Source organism: Cervus elaphus, chromosome 14 (assembly GCF_910594005.1).
Source record: "Cervus elaphus chromosome 14, mCerEla1.1, whole genome shotgun sequence".
NCBI lineage: Eukaryota > Metazoa > Chordata > Mammalia > Artiodactyla > Cervidae > Cervus > Cervus elaphus.
This window is the reverse complement of record NC_057828.1, coordinates 53,041,282-53,051,698: the sequence shown is the minus strand read 5'-3', so window position 1 is coordinate 53,051,698 and position 10,417 is coordinate 53,041,282. Positions and strand designations below refer to the sequence as shown.

General features: G+C 50.9%; 1 protein-coding gene across 3 annotated transcripts; it reads right to left on the bottom strand.

Annotated features, from left to right (window-relative positions):
• Positions 1-8,182, bottom strand: CCNL2 (cyclin L2). 3 transcript variants are annotated; one of them, XM_043923618.1, is made up of 11 exons: positions 7,848-8,182; positions 7,300-7,374; positions 6,909-7,018; positions 6,012-6,132; positions 5,008-5,072; positions 2,443-2,542; positions 2,159-2,263; positions 1,933-2,074; positions 1,336-1,447; positions 1,163-1,255; positions 1-1,018 (listed from the first exon to the last, which is right to left on the bottom strand). In XM_043923618.1, the coding sequence occupies exons 1-11, from the start codon at positions 8,130-8,132 to the stop codon at positions 664-666; spliced, it is 1,563 nt and encodes a 520-aa protein (XP_043779553.1). In that variant the 5' UTR covers positions 8,133-8,182; the 3' UTR covers positions 1-663. The 3 variants fall into 3 exon arrangements, with proteins under 3 accessions (XP_043779553.1, XP_043779554.1, XP_043779556.1); XM_043923619.1 differs by lacking the exons at positions 6,012-6,132; positions 6,909-7,018; positions 7,300-7,374; positions 7,848-8,182 and adding an exon at positions 4,417-4,430; XM_043923621.1 differs by lacking the exons at positions 1-1,018; positions 1,163-1,255; positions 1,336-1,447; ... (1 more) ...; positions 2,159-2,263; positions 2,443-2,542 and adding an exon at positions 3,912-4,430.
• Positions 8,183-10,417: the final 2,235 nt, after the last annotated feature.

The window sequence follows — 10,417 nt, the reverse complement described above, 5'->3', positions numbered from 1 at the left end:
TTTAACTTTCCAAATGTCCTGAGTAGAGAGAATTTATTTAACAACGTAAAATGCATATATAGGAAACTTCTCTAGGAGCTGGTGGCCTGCACTCAGCATCACACAGATAAAAATATACGACTTTCAACACAGATCTAAATACCTTCACATTTTAAAAATCAGAATTCTCTACACAAGTTTTAAGCTGACAGTTCAAGTTCTCAGTTTTCATATATAGCTTTAACTCGTATTAAACACGTTTATTTACAACGCGGACAGAGTAAGGGGCTATTAAGGCCATTTTCTCATTGTGAAACACTGCAAAATACATACATAGTATAACCTAATATAGGCAAAGGTTCGAAAAGTCACTTTCTTGGTTTAACGTAATTAAGTATGGGTTCAGGGGTGAACAGACAGCCTGTTGTAGCACCAAACCCCGCTGCTGGGACACGTGCCCCGCCTTCACATCTAGCAGGGCTGCTGCTGAGGCGCTGGGCAAGAGCCGGGGGCCGGGCCCAGGTCAGATGAAAGGGCACCTTGCCAGCCTCTCCATGCCATCTCCAAATTCATCACACGGTCCAGAGTCAACAATTATACCCAGAAAGGGTCACACCCCAGGGCCAGCAGCTGAGGTGTCCACACCGAGGGCCAAAGCACAGTCCTCCGGGGACCCCCACCCCTTCACCTCCGGTGCCTGCTATGCCCAGGGTGGTCCCGCTCATAGCGATGGCCTGTTCGCTCGTAAGACCGGGAACGCTCCCGTCGCTGGTCTCTATAGTAATGACTTTTTTTCTTGTATTTTCCAGAAGTATCCGCCCGCTCCCGTGAGCGGCTCCGAGAGCGGGAGGAGCTCCGGCTCCGGGACTTGTGTGGCTTCTGGGCAGAGTACTTGCAGTCCTTGGATCTCCGGTAGCTCCGCACCTTGGAGCCTTTGTAGGGGGCGCCCCGGTGGGCCTGTCGTGGGGGGGAGTCACTCCGGCTCCGTGAGCGGCTCTGTGACTTGGATCCACCAGATGTGGAGCCACTGTCACTTTTCCTGTGAAGGAGACCACCAGGCAGGTGACAGCCCATCCCGACCATCTCAGGATCAGGAGCAACTGTCCCCAAGGAGAGGCCACACCACTTCCCCAGGAAACATCCCGGTGCCTGCTGCAGCCCCATGCACCCAAGCAGCACACACCTTCTCTTAGGGGACGCGGAACGTGATGGGGACCTTGAGTAGCTCTGCTCTTGACTCCCGCTCCGACTTCGACTCCCCTGCCCTTTGGGCAAGCTGAGAATAGGGCAGAGAACAGTTGAGACCTCAAGTCTCTCTAGCCAACCCCAGTGCCATCTGGGCACGTGGATACTCACCCATTCACCGGACTGTCTGCCTTGGTTTTCTTCACACCCTCCACTTTCCTCTTGGCGTTCTTCACAGAGAGTGGGGAAGGCTTGTTTCCTTTGCCTTCTTTGGGGGATTCCACTAGAATCAATCACAAGAAGTTACAACCCAACAACTGCTCTGGTGAGAAACAGGAAAGCCGAGCAAGGTGAGGCCACTCCCCAAGGGACTGCTGCTGCCAACTCTGACTTCTGGCTCCCAGCCCAGTTCAGGACCTCCAGATGCAGGAAGACCACCTGTCTCACTGGCCAGGCCTCTGGGACTGGGGACAGGCATCATGCTTAACTCTAGGATCTAACAACAGGATATACTCCTCCAGATTTATGAGACTTTCATCAAGGCAAACTACTTGGGTGGGCTGGGTAAGGAGAGCCATTTCAGGAGCCTGTCCATACCCCTTACTAATGAAAACACAAGAACGGACTTCATAGGAGCCCCTGCCTCACTTCAAAGATTATCTCCTGTTTGCTGAGGACACTGGAGCCCTCAGGAGCGCTCAGACTAGCTGCAGATGTGATCCGAGAGAACTCAGGATGAGAGGGCCACCCCTGGGAAGAGACGCTTACCAGGCTTGGGGGCAGGCGAGAACCGCGATGCACTGTCCAGCACCTGGGTGCTGCCGGGCAGCAGGCCCTTGGCTTGTGCCTTCGCCTCGTCAAGGGCGTGCCTGCGCTTCTCCACTTCACTCTCCAGGTGAGTCAGATCAACCTAGAAAAGCCAGAGTGCATGATTCAGACCAGATGCTTCCAGTCAAACACACAGGTGCACACGTTACACGAAAAGACACAGAACCTTTTTCCGAGTATACAGCTGCAGGATTTTTAAGCAGATTTCTTGAATTTCTTCTTCAGTTGCTCCAAACAAAAGAAACCAATGGGGACGGTTGGGTAAAGGGATCTGTAAACACAGAGGCCATCACCATTAACCATTCTTCATAACCAACAAGATTCTCAGGGCAATAAAAACAAGCCTGATGGTCACCAACAAGTAGGCTTTTTATTGACACCAGTGAACATAACTTGAAGCATAGTACAGTTTACTGAGGTTGGTGACTCCCCAGGTGGCCCCACACTGACCTCCAGCGTCCGGGCAGCGAGATAGATGCAGGCACAGGCAATGCTCTCAGGCTGGAACCTCACAAAAACATCTGTGCGAAGGCTGTCGTTCATGTAATTCCTAAAAGCCAAACACAGGAAGAACTGAAACCGGTGGGGCACACACATGACACCCGTCTGCACTGTCGAGGTAAAGTCACTACTCCACTAACTAGTCTACAGCCAGGACTTAAGAGCTAGACAGTCCTGTGATTCTCACAAGTTCATGGAGAAACATCCCAACTGCTTTTTCTGAATACAGGATAGGAAGATAGGGAAACTACTGAAAAAAATCTTTTAAAGCTGGCTGAATGTCAGAGTACATGTTGCTATGAAAGAGAACCAACTTTAACTTTACTTTTCCCTCTCAACCTTTGGCCTGCTCTCATGCAAAACACAGTGCCTCAGAAAGATGTCTACTGTGGCAGTTCAACATATTTGATTAAGAAAATTTAAATGCTCAAAATCCATAGTGCAGAGAAACATGCAAACTCAAATGAACGGGCTGAGCACAAAGCCTGCGAGGGCCTTTCTGAGACAAGTCGTCCTCTTGCACTCCTTTTCCGGGAAGAGGTACTCATGGCGTGGCTTCTTCCACACGGGAGTCCACTTGACAAGGGGGAAAAACTCCCTTGGGTACATGGGAACGTCATGCAGAGGGCTCAGTGCCCAAAGGGAAATCCTCTTCTCAGGTTTATCAAAGAACCGTTTCCAAATTGTCCCATTTCAATAAGGAGTCTTAAAATGAACATTCATAAAATCAGATAAAAGCAACAAAATACTACAAGTTTCATCACAATCAGTACATTTTAAAAAAATATCGTATTAGAAGATATAAAAATACAAAACATTTGCATTTCTTAAAAGGTTAGAATTCTAATGTTGGCTACATTTTCAGCAATTTCATTTAGATATGTTTCTCTAAGATTTAAAAGACCAAAAATCAAACCTCACATTAATTTTATCAATATTGCAAAAACAGAAGAAAACAGAAAATATTGCAGAGATTCATTGCACAAGAGAACAGTTGAACAGTTCATACATTCATTGCTTCTAACATACCCCAGTGATAGCAGGCTACACCCACGGGGGCAGCCAAGTCATGCTGGGGCCTAACTGATGCACCCCCCACCCTGGTTATCTCTGCCCCAAATCCTGGAGAAGGTGACTTACAAACCCATGGAGAGCTTTCTCAGTGATAAATTCTACATCTGCCCACTAGGAGCACCTGGCTCTTAAGATCTTGCTCCAGGTACCCAGAGGGGACCAAAAAAACCTTGTGTGATGGAGCCAAGGCCATATGTCCCGAGAGTTGCAAGTAAACAGTTCAAACATTTAATAAACACAACCATCAGTAACTATTTCGTTCTAATAAAAAAACATTTAGTACTCAGTTATAATATTATTAAACCATTAACTTTTATGTCCTTAAAAAAACAAATGTCCTCAAAACATATATTTAAAGTTACTATTTTTAAAATTTTACAATATAAACAGTGTCCATGGAATGATTTAAAGATGCACACCTTTTACAAAAATGTGTCAACCCTTAGCTGCTGAAAAGAGCAACTTCAGGACTTCCAGAAATAAATAACACCACCCCACATTACAGTCTCAACTCCCACCAGCCAGTTTTCACAGCATCCCCTAGTTTGCTTTTTTTAAGAGAAAGGTACTGCATCTTTATTGCACAGGTAGAGCAGTTTCAAATGGACAAAATTTAAGTCAAGACAGTTATCAACTCTAATCAATACAATTACCAAGCACGACAGAGGATTAACAAGAAGCACAACCGTCAGAGAACCACAGCAGCAGTGGGCCAGCACTAGACTATCGTGCGCATACCACCATCTAGAGCCAGCCTTCGGTGGAGAGCCTGCACGGGGTTGGCTGAGGACGGCCGCTGTCCCCGCACCGAAGCGCTTGGACAGGAGAGGAGAAGTCTTAGTCACTTACCCTCAGAGGCTACCCTTTGATTGAAAGAGTACAGAAAAGAAAAGTCAAAATAGGTTCTCCATTAGCACAGCACAGCACCAGACAATTCAGGCAGCAAAAACATGACCCTTACAGACCTAACTCTGTGGGAAAGCACCCAGCACTGAACTGTTACTTCAGGCTTCACTTCTAGTATATTAGCACATTGTTAAAATCAGTCCCCAAATTGTAGGAAGGCCCTACACCCCCTCTTCCTCCCATACGATTTACTTAATTGAGGCAGTAAGAAGCAAGTTCACATTAGATATGAAACCACTAAGTCCACACTGCCAGCTGTGGGAAAGATCCCAACGTGCCTAGTCAACAGCCCCCAAAGGGAAGCCCGCCGACTGCTCTCCTGGGGGGTGGGGGGGATGGGTCACCTTACCGTTCCACCAGTGCCTGATATTTTGGGAATCTGGTTGGAATTTACATGGCAGGAACACTGGGCACTTGGACAACTCCAGCCCACAAGCAAGTCATGGGACCGACTACCCACTGCCCAGGTGTCTCAAATCAACATACTCCTGCACTGCCCTGGCTGGTCTCATATAACAAGGAAGGTCAACTCACCATGAAGTCTGGACCAGGTGTTGGTTACGCTCACACTCTAACACCTGAAGGTACATAACGATTATCTGGAAGATACGGGTCAGGCAGTTATTACCGAGAACCTTGAGAACCCAGAATTCAGATTTTGAGGGCGTCCATGCAGCAAACAAGAGCCTCGTGCTAGATCCCAGGGTTGGCTCCTGTCACACGCCCGGTGCACAGTTCAGCTGGAGGGGAGTTTTTGCTGACGTGCCTGCTCCCTGCTTTTGAGCCAGGCACCAGGGAAGCACAGGAGGACCTAGCTGCACTGAGCTTCTTGCGGCCAGGACTCAGGCTCATTCTCATCTTCAACACATTCTCCGCCAGTGAGAGTAGCCTGCCTGGAACGTTTCTGTACCCCAGCCGCTAACTTATACAAAGCATGGCGTGAGAATACTTTCAGCAAATGAAGAAAAAGCTCTTAAATCTATGGTGAATTATTTAACAAGATTCTGAGATAATGCCAGAAAGTCACACAAGTGAGAAAGAAGCTATGAGGAAACCCCCAATAAAAAGGGGACAGAGAGAGATGAAAATAGCACTCTGCATTTGAGGGGAACATGGAAGATATGTGTGCTATCATATGCTCAACTGATACACGCTGCAAAACTCTCCTCCTTCACTTCCAAATAAACGGTTCAGAATTCTTCCAATCCCCCCATAAAAGAAAATAAAATTACTTAAGCAGCTTTAGAAAATCAGCTGTTGAGAAAGAAACAGTAAACTGACAGATTTCATTCTTACGAGTTCTTATCACTATTTCTGAAAGCCAAAACTAAAAAGAGATAACTTCTACCTCTAAAAAATATACTAGTAAAATTAACATAATATGAGCAGGCTGATGACAAAACAGTTATCTTTCAGAATACAGGTATAAACTGGAAAACCAAATCAGGGACACATTTAATCCTTTGGAGTTCCCAATCTGGGTAGGAATGCAGCAGTCACTTTGGTGGGCCCACGTGGCAGCTGGGCCTCATACCCACCTTGTGAGGGTGCTTCACGTGGACGCAGAAACCCAGCTCCTTGAGAACTCGCCTTTCCGCCTTTATAATTTGATTCTTTAAGTTAACGTAATCTTGATCCAAGAGTAGAGGCACAGGTTTTCTACAAAGACAAAACACACAGTCTGCATAAGAATCAAACAAAACAGAGTCTATCAAATCCCACAGTTACCTCCAGTAACAATCTACCATACACACAACACAGATGGAGTCAGGAAGTTCACTTCCTTTAACCAGCAAAACCACAAAGTCTTCCTCAAACCCCATGCTAACCTACTTATGCCTCCTCAAAATAACCCTCTCCCTGTTTTCCTTACAGACGATAAACGTGGACTGAAGAGAGGAGGGTCTCACCATCTCATCGCACAAGGACTGCACGTCCTTTGTTGGGCTCAAGACATAAGCAGATGCGCTGTGGATGAATGGAAATCCAAAGAACCCACAGAAGCACGATGCTTAAACAGCCAAAACTGTGTTTCACAAAGGACCTCCATTACCTGGAGCATTGGAAAGCCTGGGCCAAGGATGCTTCTAAATACCCTACAATACACATGAAAGTCCCCACAACAAAGCCGCATCCAGCCCAAAATGTAAACAGTGCTGAGGTTGAGAACCAGCTCCAGAGCATCCAGGCTGACCAAACAGCCTGGTGAGCAACCAGGAAACCGATGTCAGCCAGACAACAGCCACAGTCCCCTTCCTGCTGACAATGGTTCCTTCACTAATTAACAGAATCTGAAGGGTACCTCCCAGCTGTCAGGCCTCCTCCTGGGCACAAATGTAAAACCTCACACCCTAAATTTTGTCCCAAAAACTAGTGTAACTGAATAACTGCGAAAACACAGAGGCAGATGTCTATGACAGTGCTGATGGACTCACTTTTTCTCTCGCAGATGTCGAAGGCGATGAAACACGTTGATAACGTCCCGTATTCGCCTTGGAGCCTCTTCTATCTTGGAGGCCAGGTGAACACAGGCCATTGACACGTGCTGAAATGTAAGCAACGGGACAGAGATTCCTTCTAAGGACCAGTCTCCAACAGCTGAAGAACGGCGCTTAAGAGCAGAGGAGATACACCGGGAGAAAAAGGCCACTTGGGAGAGACCCCTCTACAGCACAGGTGGCTTCCCAACACACCCCACCCCAAATACACCGAGCATTACAATTGCCAAGGCCAGCACTCCTTCCTCTGAGAGACCGGCAACACCACAAACCCAGGTTTCTTGTCAGCACGTTTCTGTGGGGAAGAAAGACGGGGAGGAAGTCTCACCTCCATGGAATGCTTCACAAAGGACTTGGTGTAGAAGAACCGCTGGAACAACACCTGCCCGGTAGCCATGGCCACCTGCACAAGAGAAAGATTCCATCCTTTTCAATTGCCCACTTCATGGGTCTCGAATTAAACCACTGGGTTTCGCGAAACTCCTGATAAAGAACCAGAAGCTGAAACGTTTTCTGCATCCACAAAAGTTCTTTGCATCCTGCTGCCTCGCCTCCTTTATCACCTCTGGTGGGCTGCAGCAGGGGCTCTCCGGCCTTGGGTAGGCGCTGGGCTCAGGTCCCGAGTGGGGACACGAACGGGGTGGGGGCTGGGTTGTCGGTGAGAATAAGAAAAATGATCTGAGCCGGGTACCCGACGTCAGTAAGGAGTGGGGTTGGGATCCGGGTAGGGGGTCATTGCTGGGCCCGGATTCCGGGCAGGGACACGAAGCGAGCTCCGGGTCCGATTCCGGCCTCGCCGCCAACAAAGGGCCTGGCAGCCTTCCCGGAGCGGGCGCGGCGGTTACCTCGGCCCGAGGCTCGCGGCAGCTCCCTCACCTGCGGCAGGCGTAGCAGGATGCCGGCCGCCTGGATGAGCTCGCAGCCCACCACGCGGAGGTCGGTTTCCGTGTCGGTGTCGAGGCCACTCGACATGGACGGCGTGAAGCGGAGCTTGTCGTCGGGCAGAAGGCAGTTCTCCAGGGTGATGAGCACCCCGGAGTACAGCCGGTCCCCGATCAGCACCCCTTGTGACCCGGGGGCTGTGCCTCCGGAGCCCGGCGTGCCAGCCGCTACCGCGGGGGCCGTCGACCCTGAAGCCCCGGTCCCGGCCGCCGCCGCCATTTTGTGCCGCCGACTCCCTCTCTGGCTCCTTCCCGGCAGGGCGGCTCCTCGCGACGCTCTACGACCGCGACCGCCCCGCCCCGCCGCGTGCCATTGGTTCGACTGGCGGGCGGTTCGGGGTTCCCTTGCCCCGATTGGCTCTGCTGCCTGTCCGTCAGCGGCGCGACCGACGCCGGAACTCGGCGCGGGTGGGGGAACGGGCTCGTTACCCAGTAGGCCCTGCGGCGCCCTGGAGATACTGTCATCTCGATCCCGACCCGGAAGTAGTAATCGCAGTGGCCGGCTCCCGGCGACTTTCCGGGTCTAACCGTTCGGGGGTGTCTGTAGGGTCTGCGCAGAGACCCGGGAGCTCGCGAAGTTTCCACTGCAGCCCCAGGCTTCTTAGGGGTCAAGCGGGTGCCGAGGGAATCTGAAGGGGCCCGCGGGCAGCCCCTGGTAAGTAGAACCAGGGGAGACGCCCCTTGCCGCGAAGGCCCGCGGGGCGGGGGCGGGAGGCAGCTCTCCTTGAATCTTTCGGGCGGGTGGTCCAGGACTTGAGTGGAGCTGTCAGACGTCTCCGAGGCCTCCGACCTTAAAGGATGGGCGCACGCGTGTTAAGTTTTCCCAGCCCGCGCCCAGCAGCAACGAGATGCTGTTTCCCCAGTTAATTTGTGGCTGCCGGCACGGTGTTTACTGAGTAGAGGTTTTGGAGTACAGGTATTAACGCCAGACTCCCGAAGATCTCGCCTTCAGAATTGAGCCTAGAAAGGAGAGAGATGGTAGCTGGAAACGTTTAATTCGATGTTTTACAAAGCACAGCAACTGCAAAGAGGCATGAAGCATGAGTTCCCCCTAGGTTGGCAGAAGAGCTAGGCTGCGATGCGGGGATAGGAGGGCGCGGGCAGCACGGGAAGGACTTGGACTCTTGTCTTAACAACAGCGGGGAGCCATCCAGGGGTTTGACCCTCCATTTTCTCATTGGTTGCACCAGGCGCTCTCAGGATTAGTGACTGCCAGCTTCTGGTGGGCAGTGGGGGTGGGAGTGCGGGAATGTGTGCCAGGAACAGCCCACAGTTGTCTGCCACTTCCCCACCTTCCTTTATCAAGATGAACAAAGAGAAAGCAGCTCTTCCGTAACAGTGCCTGTTACACAGAACTTCGTCCCCACGCCAGAGAGCTCCCTGTATCCTCCACCCTGTTGTCTTTCAACAAGATCCGTTTACTGACGAGGTATGGAGTCAGGCAACTGCATACGGTGTGGCAGAACAGGACTTATCTCTCTGCCTTCCAGTGCTTAGTCTAGTGGCCATCACTGGATATAACGAGGGCTAGAGGAGGCTTCCTCTTAGGAAGCCAGTGCAGTAATTGCAGCTGGAAGATACTTGCCACGAGGATGGAGGGAAGTGGGCAGACTGTAAAGGTTGCCAGGCAGTCGGTGGCCAGGATTTGATTGGCCCCTTATTGAGTTGGAGGTGGGTGTGTCTGAGGAAGGAGTGACTTCCAGGGGTTGGCTGACAAAGGATGGTGTTGCACAGGACCCAGTGTGGGAATTTTGAGGTGAAGGCAGGTAAGCGTAGGAGTCCACAGACAGCGACTAGTATAGTGGGCCTGAAGAGCTCTCTTAGAGCAGAGGGTGTGAGGGTGAGATCAGAGTCCTGGAGGGTAGTGAGCCCGAGGTGGGAAGAGTGTATGTCACCCAGGGCTGATAGTATCCCTAGGGTGGGGGACTAGGAGGTGGTTTTGGTGAGAGCTGTCAGGGAGTGGTGGGGCTGATCAGAGACCCAGTTACAGGAGGCCAAAGCTAGAGGGCTCAGCAGATGAGGCTCCCACAGAGGACCAGAGGAAGGCCCCAACACTGAGCAGGAGGGGAGACACCTCTGCGTGGCTGTAGTCAGAAGAGGTGGACAGGGCTGACCTGTGAAGCAGCCTCCATCAGCAGAGATTTCTGGTTTGATTCTGGAACTAATGAAGTCAAGTATTTGGGTGAGGAACCAGAAGCCTTACATTAAGGTTCCCCAGGTGACCTGTGGAGGCTAAAGTGAGTCAGGGATCAGGAGAACCACCCTGCCTGCTGCCACTGCTGGTCTACAGTGAGGGAAACCTGCTGCTGCTCAGTGGCTGAAGAGTTGAGCCAGGAGTCCCTACTGGAAACCAAAATGGGGTGGGGCCACTAGCAAGGCCAGTGTAAGACCTGGTGCACACCCCGCAGCCTTCAGGAGAATCTAAGGTTCCCAGAGGAAGCCTCGCCCTGGTAGCATCAACACCCAGTCAGGGCCCACCCAAGGCATTTGTTGATACCAAAGAAC

Bases quoted from the DNA above. Each gene is read 5' to 3' on its own strand.
- CCNL2 (XM_043923618.1), bottom strand. From the start codon at position 8,132: ATGGCGGCGGCGGCCGGGACCGGGGCTTCAGGGTCGACGGCCCCCGCG. The intron at 1,256-1,335 runs GTGAGTATCCAC...CCCTATTCTCAG, and splicing joins GCAGACAGTCCGGTGAATGG to CTTGCCCAAAGGGCAGGGGA. The intron at 1,019-1,162 runs GTGTGTGCTGCT...TCTCCTTCACAG, and splicing joins TCCGCGTCCCCTAAGAGAAG to GAAAAGTGACAGTGGCTCCA.